Genomic DNA, 15,621 nt, shown 5'->3' on the forward strand with positions numbered 1-15,621 from the left:
TCAATATGTATTCAGTGGAATAGATACATTCTCTGTACAATATGTATTCAGTGGAATAGGCACAGTCTCAGTAAAATATATATTCAGTCGAATAGGTACATTCTCAGTACAATATATATTCAGTAGAATAGGTACATTTTCAGTGGAATAGGTACAAACTCAGTACAATGTTTATTCAATAGATTAGGTATGTTACCAGTGGGATCAAACAAAAACAACTGTGTTGCCTAAAAACCTTTATACATGATGGGATTCAAGGTAGGATACAAAATCCCATAACGGCACACTTTTGTAGCTGATGAGCCAATCAATTACTTAATCTCCAACATTCAAACAGCCCAATGTGTTCCACTGTCCACATATACACAAAGGTCACAGTGACTACATGTAAAGATTCCCCATGAGCACCATGACTTTGTCTTGTCAACTCTCCTCTCCTCTCCTTCCTCTCATCTTAGTTTCTCCTCTCTCCTATCTCTGCTCTCCTTCTAGCTCATTGTTACGGCCACTGTTTGTTTGTTGGCTGCTGTGATGGAAAATCTACATGTTGTATTGTTTGGTCTATATGAATTTACGTTTGTTGCTATTCTGTGTAATTTTATATAGTGTCTGCCTTCTGGGCTCCTTTTGGGTCATTTAAAGTGTAAACCGTCAAGGGTAGAGTGATACATTTTTATTGCCTGCCCTTTCCTATGTTTCTTGTCATGTAAATCACCCTCCATGCAATCCTCTGATGTGTGGGCCTGTTTTCTCGACCCCCTGGCTAGCGTCAACCAAGCCAGGGGTTTAGATGACACGGCCGCTACCCCCTCCAATGGCATTCCCCACAGCTGCAGTTGTAAAGATAACCATCTGGTACACAAAGGCTTTTGGTATTGGGGGACCACCCCCTAATAAACCCAAACGAATAGAACTCATCGATTGGAAGACTCGGTGGACTTGTCTGAGCGTACCTTCAGAGAATGAAGTACCACGCAAAGAGAAGCTCCCATCTGGGGCCCCAGATTATTGTAAGTATGCCTGTTATGTTGTTTGTTGATGCATGTTGTGATGTATCTTTGTTCCGTACTTTTAATACAAATATATAAACCACTAATTGTCAAACAGGTATTGTGTGCTTTTTGCATCTAAATATCTCATCTGCTTAGACGCAATAATCTGATACAGAAATTGCCACGACAGTTTGGGGGCTCGTCCGGGATATCTAACCTGAAGATTCTATGAAATATCAGCTTCCAATACAGGTCTGAGGATTCGTCTCAGTCCCAAAGCTCTGCTTCGCCTCCAAGTGGTTACCAAACCAGAGGTCGAGGAAAGGGTGCCTGTGGGGATAAACTAGTGGTTCTTCAGTACGATATCCAAAGGAAAAAGAATTCGAGCAGGTGAGATCACAATACTGTTAAGCTTCAACATAAAATCCGTTACAGAAAACGGTTATATATAATGTTTCGGTAAACGTAAACTTATATCTGAACTTAGGCCCTCGTTCAAAGAAACTCTGTTATAGGAACATGCGGGTAGCTCCGTTTCGCTTCCGTCAATATATTATAGCTATACTAGGTAACGAAAGGGCAGCTAGGGTCTGTCAGTGACGGTAAGGGAAACCCGTTGAAGCGCGGTTGGTGTTATATATATATATAAATAATAATAATAGGTATTCATTAATAAAATATATGTATATGTGTGTAGTAACAAGGAGGGTTTCGGCGATATTAGATAATTTGTTAAATAATAACTAGTGTAAAAGGATCTAAAATATGGGGAACAAATCTGGAAAAACGGAGATAACGGGAACTGCGAAGGTGATGTTGGAGAAGCATGGTGAATCGGCTCTGGAGGGTTTAAATATTGGTGCAAACTGGGGTTTTCCTGAAATGGGGAGTTTTAGCTTTAAAACGATTACAGGAGTTAGAGAACGATTGTTGGAGTCAGAAATGAAAAAGAAAAGTTCCAAACTATGTTGGTGTGCATTTTATTTGTGGGAAAGAGAGGGCCAGGATAGAAAAAAAATCAGCAAGGGACAGAGAGCGTAGAGAGTGTAGGGATTTTTTAATCTCAATGTCACCCGAGATATAGACCCGGACCTGGACTGCACCGGCGGACCGCGTGCGAATCCCCCTTCTCCTCCCCCGTATGACAACGACCATGAAGCCGCCTCATCGGACAATCTCTACCCTGACCCACAAGAAGAGGAGAAAGCCCCGCTCGCAGCGCGAGAGAAGATAGGCCTGCAACTCGTAGCCAGAGGAAAGCTCCACAGCAGGCGACGGCCCCACACCGACCAAGCGGGAGCCCGTCGCCAGCCACTTGAGGAACCGGGGAATGGCGTTCTCCCCAACTCCTCAACATGGGGCCGTTGATGGATGGACAATTACCCATGATCGAAGTACTGAACCCCCAGGATGGCAGTCCAGCATACGTTTTCCGTGCATGGAGACCCAGTGAACATTAAGGACATAGCGGGAATGGCTCACAGACCCATCTGCAGTGGGAGGGGGCGCCTTCGCCACAGCCTTTCAAGAGTTGGTCCAACAACACAAGGCCTCCACAGCAAAAGTTCGCCAACTCTGTACGTACAGCCAAGGCGACCTGCCCGGGAGGGACGAAGCCAAAGAAGCTCCAGCTCACCCAGATGGAGGCCCTGGAGAATCCTAAGCCCACCCGTCGCACTCGCAACAGAAACCAAAGAGGCGGACCCGGCCGACAAGAAAAGAGAAAGGAGAACGCCGGACGATGGAACTGTCATTGTTGTGGAGCCAAGGATATTGGGTCAAAGACTGTCCGAAAGAAAAGAGAAAGGAGAACGCCGGACGATGGAACTGTCATAATTGTGGAGCCGAGGATCCATTGGATCAAAGACTGTCCCAAGAAAAAAGAATCGACAAAGACAATGGAAGGGCCGGCCGGCAGTTCGCACCTTCCTGTGAAGTGACTGTGAATCATCCAAGAGGCGGAGGTGGAAGGGGGCATTCGCATTGACGGGACGCAGGAGCAGACCAGGTCCAAGGAGGAGGTATGAGCACCATAACAAACACAACGCACACAAGCACCACATCCAAATTATTGTTGTATGGTTCACCAGCCTTAAGCGAGCTAATCAGCTAAATTTATTATTAGATATGGTTATTTTAAACAAAGGGCTATTGTAGACAGTGGATACTCGATTTTTACAATCTATCACAACCAATATAATGGTCAAACATATCACACAGCCATGACATGACCCCAACTGACCCAGACTAACCCCGACTGACCCCCACTGACAACAGAAGTGTATTGCCTAATATTGAAAATGCAGATTTTTATATTATGATATTTTGCAAATGTTTTATGGCCAAATGGCAAGAAGGTGAATTAATGAACGTATGAGAGAGATTGGAAGAAGTATGTGTTATGGAAGGAGAAGAGATAGATGAGAACGTAAGGCAAGACAAGATAAGGAAAGGGGGGGAGAGAGATAACCCATCTGCATCGAGTTTGTTCAAATAGATCCGGACCTGGACAACGCTCCTCCCCCTCCTGCTTTCAGCCCGACCAGTGGCCCAATACAGTGCAAATACCCCACGTCACGACTCCTCTTCATCAGACTTTATGAAGTTACAGACCATGGGAGGCCCACCTGAAGAGCTACGGAACGGTCTGCTGGACGACACAAGGAGACAGTCCAGCAGGACCAACAGCACCAGAGTGGTGGCCTCCATGGTGCCTGTGTAGCCACATTGAAGTGGCCTGAACAAAGAGACAAAGGAGGGTCTCAGAGACGGGAGAGACGTGGGGACAGGCACTTCAAAGGACAGCCCGGGATGCGGATGAGAGGCAGGAAGCAGAGAGAGAGGTGGAGGCGCGTCCAGGCGGAGGGAGAGAAGAGCAGTGTACGGAAAGTATCACACTAGACACAGCATTACTGTCTATATGAGTGTGTGATAGTTTCTAAGAAGTATATCTGAAAGGTTTGAAAGTTATTAGGAAAAGTAGTTTGAAGGATCAAAGACAAGTAGAAAAGTTGAAAGTTAAAGAAATGTTTTTTTCAGAATTAAAGTAGAAGGTTTTTGGTGCACTCGCAACAGAAAGCCATGCTTACAGGCCTGGGCTTTCCCTTATTATGGTAAATTGACGCATGGGAAAGTCCATGCGTCAAGAGGGGGGATGGGGAGCCCACAACAACAACCTTGAACAACAACCTTGGGTATACTAAAGCAAACCCAAGGAAATAATTACTAAAAAAAAAAAATTATTAAACAAACCCCATGTAGGTCCCTCAGAGACATCATGAAGGACAATGGGAAAGAAAAGAGGAATACCGTTTAAATGTTGGGTTATACTGTGTGTTATTAATGCTGACTGGATTGACCATTAATGTTTAGAGTAGTAAACATTAAGTGCTTGCCAACTACTCATGTGTTTGTATCACGGAAGCAGCATTAAGGACACATCAAATAAGAATATTTTTGTTTAGAAATGTTTTTAAAAGGTAGCCTTGTTTCTTTTTTTGGTTTTCTTTTCTGTTTTTATTTTTATGACTTTTGAATATATGGAAACAGATGACTTGATTGTGATGTTAGGTGATTTTATGCTACCTTCTGTAAAAGCGAACGGTGGTATAAATAGTCTAAACAACCTCCTATAAAAGCGGAGAAGTGCTGATGGTCGGACATGATAGATTTTTGAATTGTGATTATAAAATAATCAAAGGGGGGATTGTGATGGAAAATCTACATGTTGTATTGTTTTGGTCTATATGAATTTAAGTTTTGTTGCTATTCTGTGTAATTTTATATAGTGTCTGCCTTCTGGGCTCCTTTTGGGTCATTTAAAGTGTAAACCGTCAAGGGTAGAGTGATACATTTTTATTGCCTGCCCTTTCCTATGTTTCTTGTCATGTAAATCACCCTCCATGCAATCCTCTGATGTGTGGGCCTGTTTTCTCGACCCCCTGGCTAGCGTCAACCAAGCCAGGGGTTTAGATGACACGGCCGCTACCCCCTCCAATGGCATTCCCCACAGCTGCAGTTGTAAAGATAACCATCTGGTACACAAAGGCTTTTGGTATTGGGGGACCACCCCCTAATAAACCCAAACGAATAAGAACTCATCGATTGGAAGACTCGGTGGACTTGTCTGAGCGTACCTTCAGAGAATGAAGTAACACGCAAAGAGAAGCTCCCATCTGGGGCCCCAGATTATTGTAATGTATGCCTGTTATGTTGTTTGTTGATGCATGTTGTGATGTATCTTTGTTCGTACTTTTAATACAAATATATATAACCACTAATTGTCAACAGTATTGTGTGCTTTTTGCATCTAAATATCTCATCTGCTTAGACGCAATATCTGATACAGAAATTGCCACGACACTGCCTTCTTGTTTCCCCTCTGTTATGTGCAGGTGTGAGTCATTAACAACTCATCATCATCCCGCCTCTACCAGCTTCCACCAATCCCTCATCAGTTTCCAGCCAGGGAAGGCCTGCCACACACATAAAAGCCCGTTTAACTTGTCCCTTACTCTCTATCCTTTTTGTCCCGTTTGTGGTTCGTGGACTGGTTTTGCTTTGGCATGGTTAGAGCATTTTGATTTTATACATATCTAAGAGATATACATATATTGTCCCTTTGTTTTCCTTTCTCCCCCTGCTTGCACCAATTGTGACCCCCTTTGTTAGTTCCCCCATGTTTTTTTGTCTTTGTGGTCACCTTGCGGCCTTGGGACAGGTAAGACGGAGGCCTCTATACATTTACACGTAGTGCTCTCCTTTGTTAGTAACACTAGGCTAGGAGTGTTGCTACCCGCTGTACTGTTGGCTTAGTTTAGTTAGGTTCGCAGACGTGTGGTCCGCGGGATGGGCTGTTAGCTTAGCTTGTTTTGTTGGGTTCTTTTCTTTGGCAACACTCAAGTTCCAAGACCCGCTGGTTTTGTCGTATGTTGTTGTTGTGTTTTTGCAATCAGCCCCATTAAACCTATGTTCAACCTTATCCATTGCTGTTGTCATTCCTTTATTGTTTCACTCACCAATTGTTTCTTCATCTACACCCATAACCCGGTTAATTTTAACATCCGTTACCTCCCCCGCTTCCCCTAGACAGTGGGAGTTGTAACATATTTTTGGGGCTCGTCCAGGATTTCAAGAACAATTTGCGTGTGGGACAATATCGTGTCAGTAAACAGAATAGGTTGGCTGCTAGCTAGAGCGTAATGGCTACCTAGGATTGTGTTAAGTATTGTCTCGCATACACATTCAATTTGTGTAAACAGCCGTTTGACTTGCCTTTTCTATAGTCTACCTGTGCCCTGGTGCATGCAAGCAGCAGTCCCATAATCAGTGTTATTGGTGACACCCATTGGCGTGAGCGGGTATCACCACAGAAGGGCGGAACGTTCTTTGTGGCCCCTAATCCTCCTCTCTTTTAGGCCTACACTTTATATTGACTATTTTTTTTAATATTGTGAGACGTGATTCTCTTTTCTCTTTTTTTCTTTTTATCGCATCAACTAACTACTTTCTTTCTTATTTTCTTTCTTACTTCATTTATTTTGATCAGCCGTTGAGGTGTGAGTCATCTGCGGTCTCGTTCTCATACACAGTATTATTCGAATTGTATCGTTGAATAAAATGAAGGTGTTAAATTATTGCAACGTTTATATGGCATCGGCTTGGTGGCTGGTGTGTCGAGGATAGCCGCAGAAGACAGAGTGGGAGACGTCTTCCGCTGTCGCTCTCCAAGGTGCTGAACTCCAGCTGAGTGACGTCACACGCCTTAGCGCCATTGACCGCGTGGTTTTGGGAATCACCCCCGGTGGTGTACATACTCTTTATTCTTTATTTAAAAAGAAGTAAGTAACACTTTGCAGGAACAACTGCTAGCGCCGAATGTGATGAGAAGAGGTAAGAAAAATAAAGCATAGAATTGTCGAAAGATTTTTTAGTGTTGTACAAAATCTCAATGGCATTAAAAACAAGACTGTTGTACATGGCTACTTTGTCCAAATTATGAATACAATATGACCATTATCAGGCGTTTGTACCCAGAGCGTCCAGTGAGATGAAGGCCCAGGTCTGGGCTGCTCAGGGAGGACTTTGGGGATCCTTTGGACGAGGAGCCTAAACAAACCAACCAACCAACCGGATCCCCTGAGCCCCTCAACAGTCCTGGTTCATTGTGGGGCTGCAGGGCTGCCGGCTCCCCTGTGAACGCCCCTTCAGTTCAGCTTCAATAAGAGGACAGGTGTGTCACATCAGAGCCTAATCAGCAGGGGACCGGGTCACCCTATCAGCCAATCAGAGGTGAAGCCTGAACCAGCAGGTAAACGGGTCACCCTATCAGCCAATCAGAGGGGATGTCTTCAACAGCAGGTGACCTATTTTAAGACGGCGCACAATTACTTTGCTCCACTGATCCATGGTTCAGTTGTACCCTCAAAGGACAGCGAATATAGACTACTTTACTCATCGCACTAAATGCTGTTTTCTTCCAGGTACTTCTCACTACAATAAACTCAACTTCATTCAAACATATACGGCGATCAAAACAACGTAACACTCGGGGGGCTTGCAGCGGGGCAACTAGAGCTTTATAGGGTGGTCCGGGGGTGGCCCAGGTATCTTCAGTGGGTCCATAGACCGTGATAGAAGAGTGAGTGTGGAACCCTAACCTGTCATCTAAGGGGAATGGATTAATGCTCTGATGGCTGATTAGATGTAGAAGTGATAAATCAATGAGACTAGAGTTCTTCAATGTGGCAGCTAGTGTGGTCCACTAGGGTCACTACACTGGAATTATTCAATGTACTCTGAATAGCCAGTTGTCTCTGCCCCAGAACTGCAGCTCATTTATTACTCACACACACACACACACACACACACACACACACACAAACATGAAACGACACTACAGGAGGTTGAAACACTGTGGGAGAACACTCTCTCTCTAGTGCAGGGCGAGCAGCACACTGCGTCCGTCTGTCCTCCGTCTCTAGATTTGTGTTCCCCAAAGACTACGGTTGTCATGTGAGTCTGCAGACTGGCTGAGCGGTGCACGTCACTGGTTAATGTGCACTGCTCAATGGTTTAGTGATCGCTTCAGGTTGAAAGCATCGTGTAGTGGGGCCCTAGCTTTAGACGGGGCCCCACACTGAGGTAACTGGACAGAAAGAGACAGATTACAACTCTAAACCCTGTTTCACTCAGTGTTGATTTTATTTGTTTGTTTGTTTGTTTGCTGTTTGGGCGTCCCCACGGTGATCACTGTGACAACGCTGAGCATCGGCGCCAGGAACTCGCTTCCCGGGGTGCCGTCCGCCGCCGCCGTGGCCTGGTTCATCAGCGCGTGCCGCGCCGGCCTTCGTCTTCTCGGCGCTCATCGAGCTGGCCGCTGTCGACCAGCGTCCAATCGGAGCTGGGCCCGGGGCTTCAGGGACGCACCGCAGGCCCAGCACCCAAAGGGGCCAATACTTCATCACCCGTGTCGTGGCAATTTCTATATCAGATATTGCGTCTAAGCAGATGAGATATTTAGATGCAAAAAGCACACAATACTGTTGACAATTAGTGGTTATATATATTTGTATTAAAAGTACGAACAAAGATACATCACAACATGCATCAACAAACAACACAGGCATACATTACAATAATCTGGGGCCCCAGATGGGAGCTCCTCTTTGCGTGTTACTTCATTCTCTGAAGGTACGCTCAGACAAGTCCACTGAGTAGCTAAAGTCAGGAGCTTTTATACACTTAGATCGGATCCTTGAGGGCAGTTGGCATCTGGAGGGGGTGTCCCCCCATAAAACCAAAAACCTTTGTTAACCAGATGTTAATCTATTGCTTGAAGTTTCTTCAGAGGGCAAAAGGTGGTTGAGGCTGTTCCTTATCCCTTTGCTTCTCTACGCTCCCCAGGGGGTCAAGTAAAACAGGCCCAAACCAAACTACAGACAACATGGAAACGGAATGTGAAACCAGATTACATCACATGAAACACTAAGAATTACATTTTAGAAGACCTTGCAGAATAGCAAGATTCCAAGAACGGGATGTGAAACCAGATTACATCACATGAAACACTAAGAATTATATTTTATAAGACCCTGAACATAACATGTAGATTTTCCATCACAATCCCCCCTTTGATTATTTTATAATCACAAATTCAAAAATCGATCATGTCCGACCATCAGCACTTTTCCGCTTTTATAGGAGGTTGTTCAGACTATTTATACCACCGTTCGCTTTTACAGAAGGTAGCATAAAATCACCTAACATCACAATCAAGTCATCTGTTTCCATATATTGGAAAGTCATAAAAATAAAAACAGAAAAGAAAACTAAAACAAAGAAACAAGGCTACCTTTTAAAAACATTTCTAAACAAAAATATTCTTATTTGATGTGTCCTTAATGCTGCTTCCGTGATACAAACACATGAGTAGTTGGCAAGCACTTAATGTTTACTACTCTAAACATTAATTGTCAATCCAGTCAGTATTAATATTACACAGTATAACCCAACATTTAAACGGTATTCCTCTTCTCTTTCCCATTGTCCTTCATGATGTCTCTGAGGGACCTACATGGGGTTTGTTAATAATTATTTTTTTTAGTAATATTTCCTTTGGTTTGCTTTAGTATACCCAAGGTTGTTGTTGTGGGCTCCCCATCCCCCTTTTGACGCATGAATTTTCCCATGTGTCAATTTACCATAATAAGGGAAAGCCCAGGCCTGTAAGCATGGCTTGCTGTTGCGAGCGCACCAAAAACCTTCTATTTTAATTCTGAAAAACATTGTAGCATACATCATGGTTATGCTTTTTTGGGGTTCAATTTTAACGTTTTGTGCCTTAATGAATTCTACCGCTGTCGTACATTTGAACTCTGTCTAACACATTTCTTTAACCTTCAACTTTTCTACTTGTCTATGTTTCTTCAAACCACTTTTCCTGATGACTTTCAAACCTTTCAGATGTAAGAAATTATCACACAATTTATACACAGTCCTAGTTACACATTAGATCTTTCTCTTGTAATATGTGTGAATGCTGTGTCTAGTGCGATACTTTACATCCGCCTGGACACTGCTCTTCTCTCCATCCGCCTGGACACGCCTCCACCTCTCTCTCAGCTTTCTGCCTCTCATTTGCATTACTCATTTGTCTCCTTGTGTCGTCCAGCAGACCGTTCCGTAGCTCTTCAGGTGGGCCTCCCATGGTCTGTAACTTCATAAAGTCTGATGCAGAGGAGTTGTGACGTGGGGTATTTGCACTGTATTGGGCCACTGGTCGGGCTGAAAGCAGGAGGAGGAGGAGCGTTGTCCAGGTCCGGATCTATTTGAACACAACTTGATGCAGATGGGTTATCTTTCTCCCCACCCCTTTCCTTATCTTGTCTTGCCTTACGTCTATCTATCTCTTCTCCTTCCATAACACATACTTCTTCCAATCTCTCTCATACGTTCATTAATTCACCTTCTTGCCATTTGGCCATAAAACATTAACAAAATATCATGATATAAAAATCTGCATTTTCAATATTAGGCAACACACTTCTGTTGTCCCCGTCACGTTGTCAGTCGGGGGTCAGTCGGGGTTAGTCTGGGTCAGTTGGAGTCATGTCATGGCTGTGTGATATGGTTGACCATTAAATTGGTTGTGATAGATTGTAAAAGTCGAGTATCCACTGTCTACAATAGCCCGTTGATATAATAACTATATAATAACCATATGTAATATTACATTTAGCTGATCAGGTCGCGTAATGCTGGTGAGAACCATATAACAATCATTTGGTTGGTTGTGTTATGTGTTATGGTGCTCATACCTGCTCCTTGGACCTGGTCTGCTCCTGCGTCCCGTCAATGCGAATGCCCCTTCCACCTCTGCCTCTTGGATGATTCAGTCACTTCACGGGAAGGTGCGAACTGCCGGCCGGCCCTTCCATTGTCTTTGTCGATTCTTTTGGGAGAATCGTTGAACCAAGGATCCATGACGCCACAACGAAAGCAGGCCTGCCTCTGTGCTTCCCCCCTTTCCTGTGGTCGTCCTTGCCGTCCGGCGCCTCCACGAACATTATATCAGCTTGGTCTCTCCCGGGAATGTCGCCTTTAATACGACCCCACCGTAGGCCCAGTTTGACTTGGCGTGGTTCGCCGATGGGTGATGGGCCATTTCCAGAATGGCTGTAGCGAGGGATTCTCCTCCCACTGCAGATGGGTCTGGGAGACATTCTGCTATGTCCTTAATGTCACTGGTCTCCATGCACGGAAAACGTATGCCGGACTGCCATAACCCCTGTTGCGCTGCTAGCGGGTGCCTCCTTTGCCGTGAGGTCTGGATAGAGGTGAATGATGGGGCGGCGGCCTGGGCGTTGTCGTCATACGGTGGAGGTGAAGGGGGATTCGCACGCGGTCCGCCGGTGCAGTCCAGGTCCGGGTCTACATCTCGGGTGAAATCGAGATTAAAAATACCTACACTCTCTACGCTCTCTGTCCCTGGCTGATTTTTTTTTTTTCTCTATCCTGGCCCCAACAACCTTTTAAGCTAAAACATTTAAACCCAGTTTATACCAATATTTTAAACCCTCCAGAGCCGCTTCACCGTGCTTCTCCAACATCACCTTCGCAGGTCCCGTTATCTCAGTTTTTCCAGATTTGTTCCCCATATTTTAGATCCTTTTACACTAGTTATTATTTAACAAATTATCTAATATCGCCGAAACCTCCTTGTTACTACACACATATATTTATTAATGAATACCTATTATTATATATATATATATATAACCACAACCTGGAACCTCTCATAATCCTCTCCTGGAACCGTCACCTTATCGTGGTGGAGAGGTTTGCGTGTCCCTGTGAACCTGAGGGCTGTGTTGTCTGGAGCCTTGTGCTCCTGGTAGGGTCTCTCATGGCAGAGTGGTCTCAGGCGAGGGGCCAGACTAAGAATGGTTCAAAAATCCTCAATGAATATCGAAAAAAGAGGAGATGTGACCCGGCCCGGAGGAAGCCGGGGCCCCCGTCTGGAGCTAGGCCCAGACGGAGGGCTCGATGGCGAGCGCCTGGTGGCCGGGTTTGCCACGGAGCCGGTCGGGCACAGCCCGAACAAACTACGTGGCACCCCCCTCTCTTCATCTCATGGGCCACCACCTGTGGGAAGACCCGTTGGGGTCGGGTGCGCAGCCACATGGGTGGCAGCGAAGGTCAGGGGTCTCGACGGACCAGACCCGGGCGGCAGAAGCTAGCTCTGGGGACGTGGAACGTCACCTCGCTGTGGGGAAAGGAACCAGAGCTTGTGAGGGAGGTGGAGCGCTATCAGTTAGATCTGGTGGGGCTTACCTCCACGCACAGTCTCAGCTCTGGTACCGTACTCCTGGATAAGGGTTGGACTCTATTCTTCTCCGGAGTTGCCAAGGGCGTGAGGCGCCGGGCGGGTGTGGGGATACTCATAAATCCCCGGCTGAGCGCCGCGGTGTTGGAGTTTACCCCGGTAGACGAGAGGGTCGCCTCCCTGCGCCTCAGGGTGTGTAGGGGGAAAACTCTGACTGTTGTTTGTGCGTATGCACCAAACAGCAGTTCAGAGTACTCGGCCTTCTTGGAGACCCTGAATGGAGTCCTGTATGGGGCTCCAGTAGGGGACTCCGTAGTTCTGCTGGGTGACTTCAACGCCCACGTGGGCAACGATGGAGACACCTGGAGAGGCGTGGTGGGGAGGAACGGCCTCCCTGATCTAAACCCGAACGGTCGTTTGTTATTGGACTTCTGTGCTAGTCATGGATTATCCATAACAAACACCATGTTCGAACATAAGGGTGCTCATAAGTGTACCTGGTACCAGAGTACCCTAGGCCGAAGATCAATGATCGATTTTGTGATCGTGTCATCTGATCTGAGGCCGCATGTTTGGACACTCGGGTAAAGAGAGGGGCGGAACTGTCAACCGACCACCATCTGGTTGTGAGTTGGATCAGGGAATGGGGGAAATTTCCGGATAGACCTGGTAAGCCCAAACGCGTAGTGCGGGTGAACTGGGAACGTCTGGAGGAGGCCCCCGTCCTAGGTATCTCAACTCACACCTCCGGCGGAGTTTTTCTAGCATTCCTGTGGAGGTTGGGGACATTGAGCGGAGTGGGCTGTGTTCAAAGCCTCCATTGCTGAAGCTGCGGTGGCTAGCTGTGGCCTCAGGGTCTTAGGCTCCTCAAGGGGCGGTAACCCTCGGACACCGTGGTGGACACCGGTGGTCAGGGAAGCCGTCCGATTGAAGAAGGAGGCCTTCCGGGATATGATATCCTGGAGGACTCCTGACTCGGTTGCAGGGTACCGACAGGCCCGAAGGGCTGCAGCTGCTGCCGTGTCGGAGGCTAAGCAGCGGGTGTGGGAGAAGTTCGGAGAGGCCATGGAGAAGGACTTTCGGTCGGCACCAAAGTGTTTCTGGAAGACTATCCGACCTCAGGAGGGGGAAAGGGGGGAACCGTCCAAGCTGTGTACAGTAAGGAGGGGACTCTGTTGACCTCAACTGAGGAGGTCGTCGGACGTTGGAAGGAACACTTTGAGGAACTCCTGAACCCGAATAACACGCCCTCTATGTTGGAGGCAGAGCTCGAGGTTGATGGTGTTTCGTCGTCAATTTCCCTGGTGGAGGTCACTGAGGTAGTCAAACATCTCCGCAGTGGCAAAGCCCCAGGGATTGATGAGATCCAGCCAGAAATGCTAAAGGCTCTGGGTGTTGAGGGGCTGTCATGGTTGACACGCCTATTCAACATCGCGTGGGAGTCGGGTACAGTGCCAAAGGAGTGGCAAACCGGGGTGGTGGTTCCCCTGTTCAAAAAGGGGGACCAGAGAGTGTGTGCCAATTACCGGGGTATCACACTTCTCAGCCTCCCTGGTAAAGTCTACTCCAAGGTACTGGAAAGGAGGGTTCGGCCGATCGTCGAACTCAGATTGAAGAGGAACAATGCGGTTTTCGCCCCGGACGTGGAACTACGGACCAGCTCTTCACTCTCGCAAGGATCCTGGAGGGGGCCTGGGAGTATGCCCATCCGGTCTACATGTGTTTTGTGGATCTGGAGAAGGCGTATGACCGGGTCCCCCGGGAGAAACTGTGGGAGGTGCTGCGGGAGTAGGGGGTAAGGGGGTCTATCCTCAGGGCCATCCAATCCCTGTACTCCCAAAGCGAGAGCTGTGTTCGCGTCCTCGGCAGCCAGTCAGTTTCGTTCTCGGTGGGTGCTGGGCTCCGCCAGGGCTGCGCCTTGTCACCAATCCTGTTTGTGATATACATGGACAGGATATCGAGGCGTAGTCGTGGTGGGGAGGGGTTGCAGTTCGGTGGTCTGAGGATCTCGTCACGGCTTTTTGCGGATGATGTGGTCCTCATGGGATCATCGGCCTGTGACCTTCAGCACTCACTGGATCGGCTGGCGGCCGAGTGTGAAGCGGCTGGGATGAGGATCAGCACCGCTAAATCTGAGGCCATGACTCTTAGCAGGAAACCGATGGATTGCTTACTCCGGGTAGGAAATGGGTCCTTAGCCCAAGTGAAGGAGTTCAAGTACCTCGGGGTCTTGTTCGCGAGTGAGGGTACTATGGAACGTGAGATTGGCCGGAGAATCGGAGCAGCGGGGGCGGTATTGCGTTCGCTTTACCGCACCGTTTGACGAAAAGAGAGCTGAGCCGCAAGGCAAAGCTCTCGATCTACCGGTCGATTTTCGTTCCTATCTCACCTATGGTCATGAGGGCTGGTGATGACCGAAAGGACGAGATCGCGGGTACAAGCGGCCGAGATGAGTTTTCTCAGAAGGGGGGTTGGCGTCTCCCTTAGGGATAGGGTGAGAAGCTCAGCCATCCGTGAGGAACTCGGATTAGAGCCGCTGCTCCTTTACTTAGAAAGGAGTCAGCTGAGGTGGTTGGGCATCTGGTAAGGATGCCCACTGGGCGCCTTCCTTGGGAGGTGTTTCAGGCACGTCCAGTGGGGAGGAGACCTCGGGAAGACCCAGGACTAGGTGGAGATATCTCAACACTGGCCTGGGAACGCCTGGATCCCCCCGTCAGAGTTGGTCAATGTGGCCCAGGAAAGGGAAGTCTGGGGCCCCCTGCTTGAGCTGCTCCCCCCGCGACCCGACCCCGGATAAGCGGAAGAAAATGAGATGAGATGAGATAACCACAACCGCGCTTCAACGGGTTTCCCTTTTTCCCGTTCCCTCGACAGACCCTAGCTGCCCTTTCTGTTACCTATATAGCCATTTATATATTGACGGAAGCGAAACGGAGCTACCGTATGTTCCTAAAACAGAGTTTCTTTGAACGAGGCCTAAGTTCAGATATAAGTTTACGTTTACCGAAACATTTATATACCGTTCCTGAACGGATTTTATTTGGAAGCTTTAACAGTATTGTGATCTCACCTGCTCGAATTCTTTTTCCTTGGATATCGTACTGAAGAACCTCTACTTCATCCCCCACAGACACCTTTGCTCGACCCATTAGTCTGGTTACTGTCACCTGGGGCGAGGGTAGGGCTTTGGGACTGAGAGACCGAATCCTCAGACCTGACTTGGCAGACACCTAGGATTTTCACCGATCTTCAGGTTAGATATCCCGGACGAGCCCCCAAACTGTCGTGGCAATTTCTATATCA

At 47.3% G+C, this 15,621-nt stretch overlaps 1 protein-coding gene across 1 annotated transcript in view; it reads left to right on the forward strand.

The window, feature by feature from the left end:
• Positions 1-246: 246 nt before the first annotated feature.
• The window catches only part of LOC130381001 (dystrophin-like), a 68,879-nt gene continuing 53,504 nt past the window's right edge, over positions 247-15,621 (forward strand). Inside the window, exon 1 of the mRNA XM_056588422.1 lies at positions 247-258. Coding sequence (XP_056444397.1) covers positions 247-258 — 12 coding nt within the window. The remainder of the gene's footprint in view (positions 259-15,621) is intronic.

This window comes from Gadus chalcogrammus, chromosome 4, assembly GCF_026213295.1.
Source record: "Gadus chalcogrammus isolate NIFS_2021 chromosome 4, NIFS_Gcha_1.0, whole genome shotgun sequence".
In the NCBI taxonomy this organism is placed as follows: Eukaryota; Metazoa; Chordata; class Actinopteri; order Gadiformes; family Gadidae; genus Gadus; species Gadus chalcogrammus.